Below are 21,170 nucleotides of genomic sequence, written 5' to 3' on the forward strand. Positions count from 1 at the left end.
GATTAGGGAGATGAGCTGGCTCCTCGTTAGAGGAAGGATGTACCAGAGAGATAGGAAGGACATGAAAGGAGCTGTGGCATTGTTCCATGAGGTGTGGTATTAAATGTTGAAAGAAGAATAAAGAGCAAAGGCAGTTTTTCCCATTATTGTGTTTTCCAAGACTCTGTAACCCTGAGGCTAGACTGATGAATCTATGGCAAATGACTTTTAAATATTCAGGAAAAATGGCTGACCCAAATTACCATGAACTTGCTGAGGTGGTGCATTATAGCTACAGCCACGATGCCTGCTCCACCTGCATTCCTCTCTAGACTACAAAGTATCCCAAAGTGGGCACCTGTTTGCAAAGGAAAGTTTCCTCAGGTGGGCGGCTATCACTGAAATAATTCAATGAAGCTCACTGACCTTGTTTCAGCAGCCTGTTGTCAGACCATTACTTTGACTGTCATTCATGCTTGCATGTTTGTACGTGTTTAATAAACATTTATTTGGAGCCCAGCTATATCCACCACCACTGAGGTGGTGCAGTAATGACAGGAGTGCCATATGCCTCTAAAAGCCATGTTTTGCAGCACCAACTCCAAAGGAAAAAAAAAGAAGAAAAAAACCTGTTTTTTTGCCAGTTTTTAGCCACTATATCTACTTGTTCCAAACATTCTAAGGATATGTTAATGGAAAAATGACATGGCTACTTATCACAAGAAATAAAACCTTTACTTGACTCATTTTTGTCTTGGCTGTGTGACTACCAATTCCACTAATAATATACAGATCTGCTGCAAGAGGAGAATGAGTTTTTTTACAGTAAAATAAACAATGATACTCTTTTTTCATATTCAAAAACTAGTGGCTTGGGGAGAAGAGGCACATCTAGCCTGTGATGTGACAAGGAAACATGGATCCCAAACACTGGATCTTTGTTAAGTGGCAGGTTCCAGTTCACTGTTTTCTCTGCTAAGGTAACATAACTATGCGTAAAATTTGCAGAAGTACCAACCTTTGGCAGTTAGCACTGTCAAACACATCTATGCCTTGAGGACTCTCTGTTCACAGTTGACCTTCTGTTTGCTTCTGATTTAGAAAAACAAACAAACAAACAAACTAAAACCCTTTTAAAATTCTCATTTTTATTTTCATTATACTAATGAGTAGCTTGAAAATTGAAGTCAGTTCATATGATGATTGTTGATTGTGAAAAAAGGGGTCAGAGAAAAAACAACCTTTGAGACTTTGCATATCATCACGTACATTTTCTTTTTTTTTTCATTCATAAAGTGAACTTTGTTCTCTCTCAAGAAGGAAACTGAACTATGGTTTTGTCTTTAAATTACATTGTTAAAAGAGAGATAAGAACCAAACCCAAACCCTGGAGCAGAGGGATAACTCAGATACAGATCTAGATCCTAACTTTTTTACCCAAGCTTCTCTTTAGTTAAAATACATATGTAAGATTTTGAAGCATCCATATGAACATGTTAAAACAACTACCACATATCTCTTACAAAAGTTGCCTTATAGCGCATCATGAAAATCAGATCTTTAGTAATAAAAGATTCCAATCAAGCTTTATTTGATTTTGTTTATCATGATCCTATCTGTAATGTAGGTAAATGTTAAATGCTCCTTTTCTATTCATCTTCCTTTTTATGGTCTTTCAGTTTACCTTAATGTATACATTTAATATACAAGGTTCAAAGAAAACAAAAGAATAAACCCAATGCTTCCCTTCCAAAAGCCCAAAACAGTAAATGATCAAGGTCTCAATGTAGTCTCTGAAAGCTCACCAAGAGTCATGCAAATGTGGGTTTATGCATATGAACCACAGCTGTATACACCAAAAATACAGAAGCATAGGAATGTGCAGTTCAGAGAGATGTAGAAGGGAAAAAGATTGGCCCCAGACCCCCAAGCCAGATTCCTGAATGGAAGGAGTTTTGGAGATTATTTAGAAAATTTTCTTATAAAAATGACTCCTTGAACTTCACACTTATAATGTGATTCAGTAAACCCATTTTGTTACTGTGGGCCCAAAGGTACATATGATGTACTAAAAAATAAATGCATCAAACAGTGTATTACACAATAGATATTGAGTGTGATCATAGTGCTTCTTCGTATGAACTTTCTTCAAAGCTTTCAAAGAGTTTGGAAACAATTTTTTATGGGGCATGTTTGCAATGGTATTAGTGGTGAGTCTTGAGATTGTCATCAGTCAGGCCAAGCTGCACAGGTTGTCACCTGAAAGGTACCTTACAGGTCATAGCAAAGTGGTCCAAAGTTGAGCTTTTTGTTGTGAAATGGATCCCCACCAGGAATCAGCCTGCAGAAGTGTTGTTTCTTTTGAGGCTTCTCTCTGCTGTTTAGGCAATAAAACAAAGGGAAGGAAACAAGGAAGTGTGTGATGGCTACATGTGGATCTACATGGCCAGGAGAGATCTTAACACACTACAGAAAGGTCATATCTGAAAGTGAGCTTTGTCAGAGGTGATATCTTATCTGGGAGTTTGGCACAGACACCAAGGATGAACCTGAGACATATAGACACATATATATATATGATAGATATAGATATATAGACATATAAATATATATACAGATAAATAGACAGATAGAGATCATAGAGCATTCTTAGGGTCAGTCATAACTGTATATATAGGCAAACTGGCTCAGAATAAGACCCTAGAGCCCTGGTAGTAATACACATTAAATGAGAGCAAAAAAAAACCCAACCATAAGACCCAAAGCTCACAGTAACATGCAAACAGGCTCTCAACATTCATATATTCACTTTGTGGCTGCCCTTACAACCACTGGAGATGTGAAATAGGTGGCTGGAATGCAAAGCAGCTAATTGATCATGTACATTACAAGACCAATGCATTTATGTTTCTGAAGTACCCATACCCATATGTATAAAGCAGGTCCACCTGCTTTGTTTTACATGTCATTTGTTTCTGGTGTCTTGAAAATTCGGCCCACTTAGTTGTCTTTTGATTTTTCAAGAAAAGATTAAAATCCATATTCAATTCCTCTGCAGCTGCAATTATTAGCCAGTATCATTTATTTTAGAATGCTTTTTAAGTGCTTGACTGTAATCCAAGTTGCAGTAATGATCTAAAATATTTAACATACTCTGCAGATACTTGTTCCATAAACTCCAAACCCTGAAAAGCAGGGATTGTGTCTTCACTGTGTACATAATATACTTCAAAGAAAATAGGCCCAAGTGAAATCTACATTTGAAGTTCATCCATGATGGTAAAAGGGGAAAAATGGGGAAGGATCCCATAGGTAAATACTCCAAAAGAGATCCACCCTTTTGGACACGCCAAGAGGAGCTGCACTGAGCTTGTCTCAGCTAGAAGTCACTCAGACTTTGCATAGTATACGGGTGGAGTCATAGTTTAATAGTTTCTGTCAGTTTTGCCTTAGACATCTTTTTTTCTGTTTTGCATAGAGTGCATAGCTTTACAAACCAGAAGACTGTAGGCCCCCTTTCCCATATGAGCTCCACACCCCTTCATATTTGTAATTAATGAGACACCTAGTTCAGTTCAGTGTTGTAACATAAGGAACGGTACAAATCACTCTAGTTGTAGTATTTTAGGATTTGCTCCTTTTATCTGTATTGCTTATTCGCCTTTCATACTATGTTCAGTACTTTCCTGTCATTTAGCATGAGCTGTTCTTGAAAGATTCTGGTTCAAAGGAAGAAGAAACTACTTATCTGGATGTCAAGAATCATTGGGTTGAATTTGGAAATGGGGATCAGAGTAATTTATTTTCAGAGCACACCTGTAGTGCAATAAAATGATTTGCATAGAGTGCACTATACAGTGTTCAAGGTTCAAGGATTTGTAAACACGTTTTTCCGCAATGCTGGATTTATTCCACGGGCAGGCCATAGCTCCTTGCTCTTTCCATTACCGCCATTTACTCAGAGTGGTCAGACAGTCAAGGAAGACAAGAAGAACAGAGCAAATGACCTCCTGTTACTGCCAAGTTTCTGGGTTGCGGCTCAGCCAAAGCTTCTCCTGATTCCAGTGAGAGCTTTCACTAAGAGAGACCTTCAAGGTTTTGTCTTTGAATACCACCTGATATATTGAATGTATGCAAAAGATTTTTCTTTTTGATGCATTCATCCCTTCTCATAGGACTCTCTCTGGAAAGAATGTTGCTAAACACCACTGCACAACTAAATTTAACCTTGCTGGTTGAATAAAGTGTTATTTGTTTCCTCTCATAACTGTGCCATATTATTAGTAGTGTTATAAGATTACACTCCAGAGATGGCTCCTCTTCAGTGGAAAAGAATGGAAATGATTGTACAGATACCTGCAATGCACACACACAGAGGCATATGTGTGTATATAAATACATGTGTCTATATACACATACGATATTTCATGTGTGCGTTCATTTAGAATGTACCATGTCTTAGTAGAGAGACAGATCGTAAGATCTTTATATTGTTTTCCAAAATCTCAGCTCAGCTAGAATCACTTTTTAACATGGTTTCCTGAGGAAATTAGGCCTTTGTGGTTATTCTGTCTGTGTGTTGGCTTTTTCATTTGGCCTGTAACAATCTGTGTGTCCCATCGCTAACTTTAATTAAATTTGATACGGGGTAGAAGTCTCAAAGATATGAAGTTCTTACAGGATTAATGAAAACTGGCTGCCAAGTACAGGAGGAAAATCTATTAATACTCCATCTGAAAGAAAGAGTGAATCTTGAGCTAGCTCCTTTGAGACAATGAGATATTATGAATGCCCCAACCGTGGGAAAAACTTCAATCAGCACTCACATCTTACTAGACACTAGAGAATCCAACCACAAGATACACATTCATAGGAAACCAGGCTTCATTAGTTCCACTGTTTGCTTTGATACATGGCATATGATTAAAAGAAAACTGAACATATTATGTGTCCTTCCCCTTGAGGCTTCAAACCCTTTAACCAGGTTTGTCTGTATGCAAAGGAAATTTGAGGATTTGGCCCTAAACTAATGAGGAGCATGTCCCTTCCAATATCCTGAGTCAAAATCTTTCCAAGTATGGGATGAGACACTGCTATAAGCATAAATTTGCCATGAACTTGTATCAAAGAAAGGCATATACAGGATGAAATGGAGAAAATCACAGTTTAGTTTTCATAGGGAAAATACTCTTCAGTATGGTGCTGTATACTTCCAAACAAAGGCGTGGAAGTTATGTTAGTGGGACTTTACATTCACTCTGAACAAAGATTTCCAGATAAAGAACAACCTTGCATTAAGATAAAGGAGGTGACTTGACAATTTTCAAGTCACCAAAAAAACAGTACCTTGAATAATACACAGAACTTTGGGAAAGTTTGGGTTAAAGCTAAATCCAGGCCTGTTCTTGTGATTAATTTAATATTGCAAATTCTTCCTTTCATGCACAATTCTTCCCACAGGTGATATTAGAAGTTAATTAAGTTATTCTGGTTGAGATAAACAGCTTTCAAAAATGGGATGTATTGATTGATTAATTTATAAAGCAAGTTCCATGCACATTATCTGAAAATATTATTAATGTTGTTTGGGGATACTATGGAGAGCAACTGTCTCTAGACTGTGACAGGATAAAAAGATTTTAAAGGAAAATAACTGAAATCTGAATCTAGGGAAAAGGCTGTCAGAATGCTTCTTCCCAGATCTCTAACGTGCATTGGTTTTGGCTACAGCTGGAGTGGAAAAACTATGCAAGACACATGATTTGGTTTATTTCACTATACAGAGGTTCAGTTGCTGAATCTAAGTGTCATAGGATATGTTGGTTTGGAAATTCACCTGATTTGTTATGAAGAAGGAAAAATCAGAGTTCACCTGAACTGAATTATCAGGGTAAGATTACACAGGAGCTTGAACATAGAAATCATTTCAGTTCATATGCACACATGTCCCCAGACACTTTTTTATTTGCACAAGTATCAGGCATGAAAATTATGTAGCATTCCAGAAACTGCAGAAGTTGCAGAAGAAAAAACCACATAACACAGCACCTAAAATTCTGAGGTGCCGTCTGAAAATGTCACTTCATATCAATAAGTTGAAATTTAATGTTAAGTGCATACTGTCTTTTTTTAAAAATAAACAAATTTACCAAACTAAGTTACTAAGAGTGTTTAGCGGATCCTCAAGTTTTATAGTTTTCCCAGAATGGACAGTATTCTACCTCACCTCTACTTGATACTGTAATAAGGTCTTTATCATTAATACTCCATTCATTCAGATCTAATTGTCTTAAATTATTAAAACCCAAGTTAAATAAATAACTTTATATATCAATAACCTGTGCAAACTCAAAGTGTATGTATTGACCATCAAACATGCATTATTGCTTAAAAGTTCTTATATATCAAGTATATGAGATAAATTATATAAATGTTGTATGCTGAATATCTTTATAATCGGTATAATAAATTTAACAGCTTCTTACACTTTCTCCCTCACAATACTAAGCCACTTGGCTTTAACATGGGACTAATCTCTTTGAACTTGCATAAATTTACTGACTGATATAACAATCATCTTTTATTTAGCTAGAGCGAGACAATAGGTATCTCTCTTAATTTTTAATATTTTATACCCCCACATACCTGTTATGAGAAATTAAATTCTCCTTGCTGGTGGTCACTGAATCATAGATTGGCTAGAATTAAGAGTGGGAAGCAACTGTTAAAAACTCCATGGTTTGATTTTGCCATTCTCTATAGATACAAAAAAAGGCCTTGAACTAGGTTACACTGTAAACCACAATTCCCTGTAATAAACTTCCTAAGGCTTTGGCTTTTTAAGAAATTCTCAATAATCTCTCTCTGTCCTTCTCTAAATATATGTATAAGGCGGGGAGGGAAAAGATAGAGAGACTTGTAACTTTTTAAAGTTATGTAATTTATTTTAAATGACAAGAGGAAAATACGAACCCAAGTAATTTTCAGACTGTTCTTTACAGCCAAGGCTGTGAGTGTTTGTAATGACTCCTTTTCTTCTGCCGAAAATGTTGCTGGTATGAGATTGAAAGGGGGTCAGGCTGTGTTCTCAATGGAAATGTTCTCATTGGCCTCAGCGGGTAAACAGCCAAGACCAGTGACTTTAACTTTCACAAGTCCATTTTGTATTTCATCCTCTTTTTTACTCCAAGGTGAAGTCTAGCTGCATGTACATGCCATCCTGATGTCTAACATTTTGTTTTTATGGACTTGTGGCTTTCAATTTAGAACATTTTTGAACAGTTGTTTTTTTCTGTGTATTCATATAAGGATAACAATCTGAAGCCTTTATAATATTTAACAGACTCTTGAAGATCGTCTGTGGTTATAATGTATATTTTTAAACTTTGCAACTTCAAACCACTGAAAGATAATGAAAAATATCAAGAATACCTGCTATTGGGGAATTTTACATACCTTCACTGGAATGATTAAGCATGAGATAATATGTGACATTTTTCTAGAATATCATATAAGCAGTTGGTTTTTTTAAGTATATATAAAATAAAGGACAGTTTTTCTCGTGGTGCTAATGCTAAGATAAGTAGAAAGGAAATTTTGTGTCACTTAAAAGAGGGAATGTTGTCTTGGGAGGAGTGTTACTCCAGAACACCGTTTCTGTTACAACGATGGTTGTCTCATTTACAAGATCTTTTACTGTCTGATTTTTCAGTGGTTTGAAATGTGTGATCTGTGATATTTGTTACTGAGAAGTGTTATGGACACTGTTGACACAGATCAGATAAGAAACTGGGACAGCTGACAAGATATTCCCTGTAACATTACCTTCCTGTAACATTAACACGTGGGTCCTTCTGTGTGAGGCAGTTTCCGAACATGGGCTATTGTCAATTGTATAGTTTCATTTGCAATTATTGAAAAGTCTTTTCTCTCTCCTATAAAAAAAGAAAAAAGAAAAGCAAGTTTAAACTACCTTTTTTTTTAAATTAGGAAAAAAAAAAGTAAACCGATTTAGTATTTAATTTCTCAAAGCTTGGCAGTTTTCCTGTATTACTCTGTCAGGAGCCTTGTCTTTTCATTCTGTTTTATTTCTGATTACAGATTATTCATTTATGGATGGGCAGCTGTAGAAACTTGCTTCTTGCACATGCAAATCAATCATGGTAATGTTTATCATAAGGAGATTTTATGGCAGTGGAAAAGGGGTTGTGGCAACATGTTCTTGATTTCAGTTGTATCTTCTACAAATGGAATTAGCTTCCTCACTTCACCTTCAGTGGATTTTTTTTTTTTTTTTGCCATTTACCTCTTGGACCAGACACCATTCACTAAGCAAGCTGTTCGATTCACTTACAGATCATGATTTTGGAAGGAGCTGGCAGAATGAGTATCAATTCCAGCAGCAATCTACTCCACCAGCAGCCTTCCTGGACAGACGGATATTCCACATGCAATGGTAGGAGGAATTCAACAGCTTTAAGCCATGTTTTTGGGGGGGAAGGGACTACTACACCTTTAAGCATGCACAAGTATTATTTTTCATTAATACTAATTTACTGGAGTTTCACTTCTGGTAAGAAAAAATTCAGTTTGTTACTTTATTTGTAAAAAGCTGAACTCACAACATTAGATTCCTGAAAGTGACCAGTTTATGGTTCATTTCCTTACTGGTTCTTTTTCTTAAAATGAATTCAGTGGTGTTGAATGCGCCAAAAGATCCCTCTCCTCAGTCCAGAATTCTTTCTCTCTTACCTTTACCCCTCACACCTTCTCTGAACCATCATTACTCTTCAATGTTAATCACTCCTCCAGCTTTCCAGGGGAATATTCTTTTTGCTCCTTTACCGTATTTGTTTTTTCAGTTCAAATTACTGGATAGCTTTCTAATTAGACTGGCATTAGAGCACTAGATAGCTTGTGATCTGAGAACTTTTTTTTCTTAATGTTTTTTGATTATATGGCTATATAAATAAAAATGTGTTCATATATATTCTCTCTCAGTATAAAAATATAGATATATATCTGTATATATACAGTGTTGATACAATTTTTAAGTTCTTTTAATCACTCAGTTGATGGGTAAACCTTAAAATCTAAGGAGGCAAACACATACTGCAGTTGTCCTTCTAATCCAAATAATGCTGCAACAAAACTTACAATGAAAGCTTTCACTCAGTGAAACTCTTGTTCTGTTTCATGTGCAATTTCTAAATACACAGGAATACATAAGTGTGCACTTAATTAATGTGCCAACCTGTCTGTAACAGACTGATGGGGAGAAAAGTCCTGGCTGAGTTTCACATTGCAGAGGATTTCGTGAAGGGAAACGATGGGTCTATTTTCATGTTTCCAGTGTGAAATCCTTCAGGATTCACTTATGTTTTAGAGGTACAGGAAGCTAAAAGCTCAGACCAGCCTCTGCAGTAATTCACAATTTCACTTCCTTTTCCCTAGCTACTCTTTCCTCTTACTACAGGTTCTCCATTTACATCAGTAGTCTAGTGGCCTCTGAAATTCTTTTACCTTTCTGAAGTGATGGGAATACATATCAACCTCCTTTTCAGGGAATACTTGATGGCTCCATCAAACTTTTTCTATGACATACCACACTGTTAGTCATTTCCACACTCATTCCCCAAATCCTTCAACAGGAGGATGAGAAACAGTCCTGCAAACTCCTTAAGTTCCTGACACAGACCTTGTTGGCCAATATCAATAAAGAAACCCAAGTAACAGTGGGGCTTTTTTGTGTTCACCTGGAAACTAGCATTGTGCACTGTATCTTAATCAAAGAGACCTGAAGTCTAGTGGGACCACAGGGGAGGTGATTTCCTAAACTGTGCTAACTCTGTTGCTTGTGGTCCTCTAGCAATATCCACTGTTGTCATCATTTGTCACAGCTGTGTGGTAATCTTTTTCTTGGGGAGACTTGAGAACTGACTGGTGACACATGCTGGAGTGGGGCTATTGTAGAGCTAGGCCATGGCAGTCTTTCCTCCTCCTGTAATTCAATCACCTCTGCAATGTCTCATTCTGTCATCCTTAAACCCTTCAAACACTTGTGAGCATTTTGTCACCCTGCTGTCTCTGCCTGGCATGTTTCATTTCCTTTCCTAAGGAATAAATTGCACTGAACTCCTTTCCTAAGGAATAAATTGCCACTGAACTCATTCTGTGAGGGCAGACCAAAGCAGTCCTTCCTTTGGTCTTATCTTATATAATTATCCTATCCCCACATACAATTTCTTTCATTTACACACGTGAATTATTGTCGTTCAATACAACTTAGAGCAAATTAAAAGATTGCCAAGAAAAGATTCCAACATCCTAACAGGAAAATCAGGCAGCTTCCTTAACTAAAAATTAGTTTTACAACTTTACAACAATCACCTTACCTGACTACAGAAATAACGTGTATTCATCAGAATGTGAGCTCTATCATGAAGCTGTGGGGAGCAATATGAGAACGCCTTGGCTTTCACCATTCTTAGATTGAATCCCACAATTCATATTCAGTCCTTATTAAGTCCCTATTCAAAGAAAATTTCCATGTCACATTATGAGAATTTTGCAAGGCTTTTCTGTCATTTTCTGATGCACTAAAGTTATTTTCTCACATGAGGATCAACATACCTTTTGAACAGTACATCTGTAAGGTATCTTCCATCCAAGAATTTTGGTGTATTTAAGCTAACATTAATAAATTAATTCCTACATACTCAGTCTGCCAAGAGAGATGTGATGTAATAATTCCCAGTTTTAGTAGGAAAACTGAGGCAAAAAAAAACCCAAACAATATCTTCTCCAGCAAGAGATACTGAGCTAGTGGTAAGGACTGAGAAAATAATCTAGATCTGTGGACTTCCAGAGCATGTAGTTTAGCCATAGACCTTTCTTGTTGTCGACATAATCCTGTGGTACTAACAGTAAATACCTACTTTCTTTTTCAGTGTCCAGCAGTTTCTATGGAACCCAGTGGCATGAAATACACCCACAGTACTGGACTAAGTTTCAAGTCTGGGAGTGGCTGCAGCATCTCCTTGATACCAACCAACTCGATGCCAACTGCATACCCTTCCAGGAGTTTGATATCAATGGGGAACATCTGTGCAGTATGAGCCTGCAGGAATTCACTCAGGCAGCGGGGACAGCAGGGCAGCTGCTTTACAGCAACCTTCAGCACTTAAAATGGAATGGTAAATAGATATTAGGCAGAGACACACATACAGTGGTCTGAATTCTGGGATCTTCAGAAGTTGTTTACGTTCCTCAGAGACCTACCTGGCAGATCTTATTTGCTGTGTTTGCTATACTGCTTATACCTCATTCCTGTATTGCTAAATTGCTTAGATATGACATAAGGCAGAAGTATGAAGGACCAGGGAAAAGGGTATGTTTCCTACTCCAAAATTAACCCTCTGGCTTAGCTGGAGCAGTTGCTGTTTGGAGCTGCCTTTGATTCTTCTGTGCTCCTTGTCATGCATCCTATCTGCCATATGCTTTCTTGCAGGCCAGTGTGGAAGTGACATGTACCAATCTCATAATGTCATTGTGAAGACAGAGCAAACAGGTGAGTAACAGTTGGGTAATTTGTCTTTCGATGGTGACAAAAAGGGGAAACTGTCCATTCCAAGAAAGAGATATCAAAATGGTATTAAATAAAATGGAAAGTGTATCATGCAGAATAAAAATAGGAACACAATTATCAGTCAATGTCTACTTTTTGAAGTTTTGGGTAGTATCACTGTGTCTTAGTTTGCATGTGGTCACTTTTCCCAGGAGACCTCTGCAGTATAAGCAGTCTATACTGATGTTCAGAGTTGGAATAGTTTGCAGTGCTCAATGAGTGCAGCTTTGTAGAGGACTTCATTCAGCAGATTTCAGAACAACTATTTTCACAATATTCTCAGTTTTTAAAAGAGGGAAAAAATATTTTATTGTGAGGTGCTATTAATCTTTGAAACATCTTCCAAACAAAACAACTTTGAGAGAAAAAAATGTTACATTTCAATTTCTTCACATGTTTCAATGAAACTGAAATTCAGGTGGTATTTTGATTTGACCAAATCTGCATTTTTCCTATGGCAGTGTATTTTTCCAGTGTGTTCATAGCTAGATCCCTTTCCTCTCAGGACTTTGTTTCACCAAGAAAAGAACTTCAGATTGGTTCAATACTCCTCTTCAGGCATGATGATTTTCCTGGTTCCTCTGCCAGAGAACCTCTGCCCATATGCAAACATTCCATCCCGCTACTCCCAGCCTCTTTGTCTGTGGGTATGTTCATGAGCCATATTTTAATATCTCCTGGCAGAATGAATACAGATTCACAGCATGCGATGTCTCTGACAAATACTGCCAGCCTGTTTATTCAGCTCACCTGGAGGAGTCCAGCCTCTCTAGCCAGTGACACTATCCACCTTCTCCTTGCAGCTGGCAAGCATTGTGATCTGCAATCCACTCCTTGCCTGTGCCTGCATAGTGCAGGTGATGTACATGCAGCAGCCTTAATGCTTGCCATATAGGAAACTACAGTAATCCTTTAAGTCCTGATTTATGAGATCGTGGTACATTAGTTCCTCAGTGGCACATCCTGGAAAGGTCAAAGCCCAGGACTGGTTCTCCCAGCTGTGCTGAATCAGGAGTGGCATGGTGGGGCTCTGGTGATGCCGAACACAGGCACTAAGAGTGGGTTTATTTTCTGCATGGGCAGGAGCAGGGTGCTGTGGATTTGGGCTGCTGGGGAAGGGACTCCTTGTGAGCCAGCAGGGATAGGGATGGTGGTTTAGAGGGGAAGCCTGCCTCATCCTAGTTGACCATCACAGTTGCAAAAATATGGGTACTGAAAAAGGTTAAAACAGGAAGAAAAGCTGTCTCCCCATGTTCTGGCTAGGTAAGGCCTGTTTTCAGAGGTAACGTTAGGCAGATCAGGTGTCCAAGCAAGCAAAGGGTGTGTGCTATTGTAGGAACACAAGCTCTTGGGTGTCCAAACATGTAGCTACTACTTAGCGTGCCTGCTAAATTCCTATGTCATAAGTGGTAACTCAGCCAAACATGATGATTTAGCTATAACTCATTTTTGTTTTTTTGATTTCATTTATATGAACATGAAAAACATTAAGTAATACCTAGATTTGAACTTCACATCTCATCCTTTCTGACCTGGATGCAAAAGAAAAAGGTAGATTTAAGGCTTCTGACCTCAAAAATGCACTAAGAGAGTAATTCCCTGATCAATGTACAGGTCATAAAGACCATACTTCTGTTCTGCTTATATTGATCCATCTGACCAGAGAGTCACTAAAAATTATTCCTCTTTAACCATGAAGGTGTTTTTTAGGTTAAGGATGGGGACTCAATGTGCCTGAAATAAAATGTCCCTTCATCTAGGATTAAGCTTTGATGTTTCTCACTATGTTCTTTACACATGAAGCTCTGTTTTGGAGGGGAGTTTCGAGTTCTACCATTATAGAAATAAATACTCATTATAAGCATCCTCCTGTTTTACTAGATATTTGAGAACACTTTCATCTCTATGGCACCAAAGCACTGTCATAATCACCAGGGGCTGAGAATTCAGGACTGGATTGGGTAGAATTAGAGTTGATGTGGAATAGGATCCTTCAAGAGCAGGCATAAATTATGTGTTAGCCAAGAAAAGGAAGAGAATTATTTCTAAAAGTCAGTGCTTGGTGTAAGTAAATTTGCCTGAGTATGCAAAACCTCATCCATAATTTGAGTGAAAGGAAATATTTTCATGCATAACCCCTTCCACTTCTTGGTTCCCTTCACAGCTCTTTTTCAGCACATTTCTTATTCCCTCAGTGCTTAGTATTCACCTCTGTGTTAAAATATGTTCTTTTAGTGATCTGATTTTCCTTTTGGTCCTTTACCTTCAGATCCATCATTAATGGTGTCCTGGAAAGAAGATAATTACCTGTATGACAGTGGCTATGGTAACACAGTAGGTAACTAACAGCACAATACTTCATGCATTTCTGAAATGATTTTATTATTATCTGAGGCTATTACTTTAAATGTCATCTTTTTTATTCCCAGAGCTATTGGACAGTAAAACATTCTGTCGTGCTCAGATTTCCATGACGACACCTAGTCACCAGCCTCCTGGTAAGGAACTTGTAATTATATTGCTAATTGTTTGTCACTTGTCCCAGAGCTATCGACGTATAATAGTCTCTGTGGTCGTCTATTGTAGGATTGTACCTGAGCCTCCAGTAATTTTAAACCAAGCAATACTGAATCTGACAGTTCTTTTAGCTATCATTACTACAATAGCTTGCTTTAAAGAAATGCTTCTCTCTTCTCTCTTCTCTTCAAGACAAAGAAGATCAAATAATCTGCAATCTCCACATATCTTTTAAAGCAGCTGAGTCAAAGACATGTTAGTGTCAGAGAGATGAGGTGTTCCAGCTCCACCACACTCTTCTGTGGTGTAGCTGGGTATGGGCAAATGAGTTCTGTGTTTCTCCCCATAAGTGTCTGCATTTCCCTAGTGAGCCAGCAGTTCATGCTGTGTAGGTTACTAGGTTTGGGGCTGGGTTTGGGGTCAGATCAGGGAAGCTGATCAGGAAGCACCAAGCCCTCTGCCCAACTTCACCAGTAGAAAGGCTTCCTACTGGAGCCCATCTCAGCTGACAGCAGGGTAGGCACCACATGCCTCTTCACCCCACCATAGTTGTTTTCATGAGGCAGAGATACAATCGATCTGCTAAAGGGCACGAGAAAGAGCAAACACATTTTCTGTGGTGCCTAGTGAAAGTGCAGTTCCAGGCACAGGTGTTGGGGAGCTCTGTAGGCTATGTCCCAGGGGCAGGCACCAGGGATGGAGGTGAAAGAGCGAGGCAATGGGAAAAGACCAGAGCAGAGATGGCAAGGGAGTGAGAAAGGAGTGGGGGGAAAAGCAGGTCCTTCTTAGGAGGCTGTTAAGCAAACAGACCTAAGGGAGAAAGTGGAAGCTATGAGAGGATAAGAAAGGAAAGCACACTGCTCTAGATACAGCCTCAAAGGTGCTGTCTATGCACTGGGGGCAACCCTGTGCCTCTGCATGCAAACAGCTGTCACAGCCTCTGGGCCTGTGTGTTTGCTGCATCCCCTGGCCTCCCAGCACAGCCAGACTTGCCAAGTGACAGACAGTTTAAACTAATGCACTCAGCAATAAGTAAAAAAAAAGAGAGAAAACTTGACCAGAAGAAGAAAAGCACCAAATCTCAAAAAAGCCTCAACCAAACACTCTGTTTGCTTTGTCTGCCACCTCCACCCACTCTCACAAAATGGCTACCAGGATTTTGGAGCTTTCTGACAGGTCTGGGGACCTGTCAAGATCCTGGCATGGTGTGTTTCTCTGCTGGCTGCTTAAGCCTAGAGCTAGGGTGGCATGCCAAGGGCACAGCCTCCTGTAAAAACTAAATTTGTATATCCCGTAAAAAAATGGCTCATTCCTGAATCATATGCAAATACTGTGCAACATTTTTTCAAAAGTTTTGCAAGACAGCTTTGTTGAAACTACATCATAACTCTTTTCATCTGTCAGTCCTGAGCCTCCTAACATAGCATGTTTGAAACTGGTCTCCATGTAGGAGTGGAGGCAGAGCAGGAGGCTATTTACACAGCTGAAATCCCAAACAAATCACCAGCTAGGCACAAGGCAACTGAACTTCCAAGAATAAATCTCCAGCTAAGTGGAGCATAACAAACATTTGCAAGCAAATTGTGGGATTTTAAAATGAGAAGGATTTATATAAGAGGGCAAATAAAGGACTGGGTACTGCTGTCCTTGGCTGGAGTTCCCACAAATTTTTAATAACATCAGGGGAATCATAATCTGAGGAAAGGCAGTGAAATAAGCCTCATTTTACTTTTTCCCCCCAAGCTAAATGAGGTTCAGGCTAGTTCCTGCTCTTTGAGAGTGGGAAGGCAAAATGACTCGGAGTGCGTTTGCTGCTTGGGGGTCAAGGACAATAATTATGTCAGGCTCAGAATAGTGGAGGTTAGGCTTATCCTCACTGATCTGTTCAGTTTATGTTTCCAGTTATGTATGAATAAAGCGAGTGTGTGAATATCTTTGCATCTACCTTTTCACATGCAGTTATTGCAGTTGCTTGTGCAAATCCAACAAGTTTCTATGCAAATGAATATTTCCTGTGAGTCATTTTCCCATGCAAATGCCCAGTTTCCATGAAAAGTATGATAATCATGCATTCACAGAAGCTGGGAAAACATGCGTGGGACCTTAAGCTTTGCTTTATGGAATTCAGGCACGAAGTATGCTGAAAAGCAAACACAGAAGGGAATCCCTCTCAGGACTGTCCCACAGATTTTGCGAGACTTAGAGCAATCAGATGAAAGCTATTCATTAAGGACAAGAGCACAGCCAGGCTGTGGTGGTTTGAGGGCCAGGAGGGTTGCATACTGCAAGGTAGGTTACAGTCATGAACAGGCAAAACTTTTGTTTCATTTCTTAAGAAATGCTTGTGCCAGAAACCCTATTCTTCCTCTGGCTGTCTGCAGGTGATAAAGTACTATCAATGAGAAACGGCTTGTTTCTATGGCTCTGAGCCACAGAACAATATATGCACATCCAGCTGCCAAAAACTCCTACCAGTGCAGCCCCATTCCCCACCTTGCCCCCCCCCCAAACAGCAATGCTTTGCCAGTTCATTATGTTTTAGTCAGGTAGGTGTTCTGTGCATTGGTTCCAGCACATACATTTCACATTAGATCATCTCTTCAGAAACAAATAAGCCCCCAAAGATACATGCTTCTGCAAAGACTAAGACATAATGGGACAATTCAGGATTCCTTTTATAGATGTGATCATCTTATTTTTCTCTCTCTCACACATAACATGAGATGAGGTATTTGTTAATCAAATTTAAGTTTCAAAAGCAGAATGTTTACCTCTGCATTCATTCTTTATTCATCAATGGTGTCTTTGTGAAGTGTGCTGATTATCATATAGTACAGAAAACAAAACTCTCCCCCTTCCTCCTCACTTAGATTACCTTCTGAAAAGTTATTATCTTTGAAAGAGGTATTAGTTCTTTTTTGTGGTTTTATTTCTTTCAACTTCCTAGTCAACGGAAAGACTTTAATCAAATTTACAAATAGCCTTCATTTTCTTTCTTTGCAGATTCTTCAGATGTGAAAAAATCGCAAGATCATACCCCAAAGTCCCACACCAAGAAGCACAGTAAGTCAACATCCATGTTTATAAGTATTTTGAAAGCAAAACCTGTTAGATTGTTATTGTGATTCAATCCTCCAAGGATCTGACTCTTTCTAGTACTGTTTGATTATGTTGGGGGTTTTTTGACTCAATATTGTTATACGTTTCAAATTGGTTTTATCAGTGAGGGTTTATCGGGGAGCAACCAGAAACCGGTTGCCTCTGCCTTATGTTGAGCTGGGCAGGTGGACTGGAGTAAAGGACTGATGAAGGAGATCCAGGATTAAATTGGGAAGGTCTATGTGTGGGCATGGCCATTCTTGTGCACGTGCCTGCTGGGTGCAGCAGACACAAGAGACCCTGCTGAGCATCTCCTTGAAGAACTTCTCACACACAGTGTCATAAGCAAGCACCTGCCCCTCAGTCTTGCCACCTTCTTCTCCTCTTCTCCATCTTTCTACTCCCCCATCTGCTTTTTCTGCTAGTTTTGATTTAATCTGACTCTGAAGACAGGTTACCGTAATTGTCATTTCTGGACATAGTTCCATTAACATACCTTACTGAGATTTTTATGCTGAAAATATCTTGTCTTTTGCATCCTGTGTCATTCCCTGTTTATAACAGAAACCTTAATATTGGTCCTTCACTGTGTTTTGTAGTATTTGGTTTCATCCTGTTTCAATACGGTCTCCATATTATCTGTCTCCTCCTGAGTCCTCTTCTTACCCTGCTCTGTGACTTCACCCGTCCAGGACTCCTGAACTTTTTATCTGCACACAGATACTTTGTGGGTTTTTTTGTTTGTATCTCAAGGTTGGTAATGAAAGGACTAGATAGGACTGGTCTGAAGACAGACCTGTGAAAAACTGAGGTCACTTGGTTTGTTCAGCTTAGAGAAGAGAAGGCTGAGGGGTGACCTCATCACACTCTACAACTTCCTCAAGGAGGGCAGTGGAGGGGGAAGTGCTGATCTCCTCTCTCCAGTGACCAGCAATGGGTCACGAGGAATGGAATGAAACTGCATCAGGGGAAGTTCAGATTGGACATTAGGAAAAGGTTGTTCACTGAGAAGGTGGTCAGTCACTGGAACAGGCTCCCCCAAGAAGCAGTCAGAGCACCAAGCCTGTTGGAGTTCAAGGACCACCTGGACGAAACTCTTAGTCATATGGTTTAGTTTTAGGTAGTTCTGCGAGGAACAGGGAGTTGGACTCGATGACCCTTATGGGTCCCTTCCAACTTGAGATATTCTATGATTCTAAGAAATCAGTTACAGCCTTGGCATATAGAAAAGGTCACCTTGCCAAGCTGGGCTAATCCCCTACATTTCCAGTTTCTTCAGTACTGGTGTGTATCATGATCTCTTGAGTATGTTACTGATGTCCATATAGGACAGGTCCACATCATTTTGTTGGTTCTAGAAAATGATTATAATAACAAAGGAAAATATTGGATTTGTTGAGTGGAATCTACTTCTACTCATGTTGCTCTGTATACCATTTTCTATTTACCTTCACATCTTTGACTAGCTTGTTTCCTTCTTAATTTGGTCTAAACCCTTGCATGCTTTTGAAGTCAGATCAAAGGACTGTTATATTTCTGGACCACCTTGTGACTGTGTTTGCTATTCCTCATTCATAAAGGACTACATCTAACCTGTTGGATTTATTTGATTTTTTTTTTCTTTTTGACGTGGGTTTTCTGGTGCCACCTCTACAGTAACTGTGGGATGGATTTGTGCTTAAATTGGGAGGTCTACCTGTTGAAATTATAGTTCTCTTTTTGCCTTTTTTGATAACATGGTCAAACTTTTTTACACCCTTTTCACACACAATTTTAGCTAGCCAGTTTTGTCACGATCCCTGTATCCACTCTACACCTTCTTACTTCTTTAAGTCTATGTAGGAGGCCTGGGACAAAATACTCATTGATGTGGAACAGCATTTCACCTCCTCTGCCTTCTATCTGTCATTTAAATGCTTGGAGATTCAGTGCCTGCTTCACAATTATCTTGGCTGTTTCACGTACCACACGATCATATCAGGTTACCTGCCATGGTGTAGAAGAATATCAGGAAAAATGGGCAAATGAGATGAAGAGAAGACTTAAACATGTTATCTCCAGGGCAGAAACAGTGCCAAAGGCAGAAGGAAGCAGTGGGTGGTTTGGACTCTGCTTCCCCTCATTGCTGGGGCTCCTACCTGCCTGCCACGGGGCTCAGACTGCCGAGGGCTGACACTCACCTCCAGCCTCAGTGTAAAGGCTGCTTTTTGCATCAGCGTTTTTTGCCTATATGTCTCCAAGGTGGGGGTCCTGCACTCCTGGCACTATGGCCTGTCTCTACCAAGTGGTCACCATCTGTTGGTGACAAACTGTAAGACCATGAGATAAAAATGGCAAGCATAACCTCTAGAGCTCTTTAGACGCTCCTTCCTCCTGCCTCCTTTCCTCTTTCAGACCCTCGAGGCACTCATCTTTGGGAATTTATTCGAGATATTCTTCTCAATCCTGAGAAAAACCCAGGATTAATCAAGTGGGAAGATCGGGCAGAAGGTGTCTTCAGATTTTTAAAATCCGAAGCTGTGGCTCAGCTCTGGGGAAAGAAGAAAAACAACAGCAGCATGACTTATGAGAAACTCAGCCGAGCTATGAGGTGAGTTGTGTTGTTGCTGTAGAAGACTGGGGCATGTAAAGAGACTACCTGAATGGAGAATCTGGTTGACTTTAGAAATGAATTTTCAGTAACACCAGTTGCTTTCTTTGACAGCTGAGTCTCTCCCACTAATTTTGAGATTGTAGCATTATGTGTCTGTATACTATCATACATATAGTATATATTACATATATATGTGTTATATATATAATATACATTCTGTTGCTGTCCACCCAAACAAGCCATGTAGGAAGGAAACATGGTTGTAGCAAGCTGAAGGTTCACATGCAACTGAACTGGGAAGGCTTAAATAGCCCAGTAATGTCCAGACACCTTGTTATTTCCAACAATGTTCAGAAACTAGACATGCCCCACCCATTACCTTAAACTAGATTTACAAATTCTATGTGAGGATTGTTTTTGCTTTAGCATTTTGAACATTTTTCCATAATCTATGAAAGTCCAAAATGTATTTTTAAATGGAAGCTGGGATTCTTTCCTGGTCTGATTTCAGATCCTGGTTTATCTGGGAAAAAAACCCATGAAATCTCATAAGAGTGTGTGATAAATGGGGCCACATGTAATGACCTGAAATACGGTGAAATTCAAACTCAGAATACAATTAATATAAAGTAAAAAGAAGATATTAACTTTTTCTCTGTCCTTCAACTGTAATAATCTTAGGTATATTATGTATATCAATAGAAAATAAAGACTTTTCAGCTAGCTGAGGAATTGCCCAGTTGGCAGTGGCCATTTAGGACCATAGGTGAAATTAATCTTAAATCTTTTTCTATGTTTTTATTTTAACAGATACTATTATAAAAGAGAAATCCTGGAGCGTGTGGATGGTCGGAGATTAGTATATAAATTTGGAAAGAATGCCCGTGGCTGGAGAGAAAATGAGAACTAAATATGTCAAGAAATAACATTTAAAACAAGTGGATGTAAATATTCAAAGACTATTTTCTTATATTTATGTACCAAACTGGGGTGAAAAAACAATTCTACTTCTGTTGGGAAGAAGGAACATTATCATTATTGGTGTTAAAATTATTTTATTTGAAGTATGTCCTGTATGGGGAAAAAATGTACACAGTTTTCTGTGATATAACATTATAGAATTATGATTATTTTTCCCCTCTTGTGAAGTTTTTCTTTTTTTTTTTAATCATACAGGCATAATGTGATTTATGACAATGCTGTGAGTCATGCAAAGAAAGGGAAGGAGCAAAATACAAGGGCATTTAGGGAATATGATAATTCACTATGGGAGGCAACTATAAGTGGAGGAAACAGTAAAGCATCGCTGAGCCAAGTAGTCTTCTTCCATAGTCAGCTGGTTTATAGCACTTATAG

General features: G+C 38.9%; 1 protein-coding gene across 2 annotated transcripts in view; it reads left to right on the top strand.

The window, feature by feature from the left end:
* EHF (ets homologous factor) overlaps positions 1 to 20,950 on the top strand; it is a 31,282-nt gene extending 10,332 nt beyond the window's left edge. The window contains exons 2-9 of one of the 2 annotated variants that reach the window (XM_010286682.1): positions 8,335 to 8,434; positions 10,929 to 11,174; positions 11,489 to 11,548; positions 13,875 to 13,943; positions 14,035 to 14,103; positions 17,126 to 17,185; positions 19,616 to 19,811; positions 20,625 to 20,950. In XM_010286682.1, the coding sequence (XP_010284984.1) occupies positions 8,338 to 8,434; positions 10,929 to 11,174; positions 11,489 to 11,548; positions 13,875 to 13,943; positions 14,035 to 14,103; positions 17,126 to 17,185; positions 19,616 to 19,811; positions 20,625 to 20,724 (897 nt within the window). In that variant the 5' untranslated portion in view covers positions 8,335 to 8,337 and the 3' untranslated portion in view covers positions 20,725 to 20,950. Of the gene's footprint in view, positions 1 to 8,334; positions 8,435 to 10,928; positions 11,175 to 11,488; positions 11,549 to 13,874; positions 13,944 to 14,034; positions 14,104 to 14,897; positions 14,901 to 17,125; positions 17,186 to 19,615; positions 19,812 to 20,624 lie in introns of those variants that run through there. The other variant, XM_010286683.1, reaches the window with a different exon arrangement.
* Positions 20,951 to 21,170: the final 220 nt, after the last annotated feature.

This window comes from Phaethon lepturus, unplaced genomic scaffold (assembly GCF_000687285.1).
Source record: "Phaethon lepturus isolate BGI_N335 unplaced genomic scaffold, ASM68728v1 scaffold2005, whole genome shotgun sequence".
Taxonomy (NCBI): domain Eukaryota; kingdom Metazoa; phylum Chordata; class Aves; order Phaethontiformes; family Phaethontidae; genus Phaethon; species Phaethon lepturus.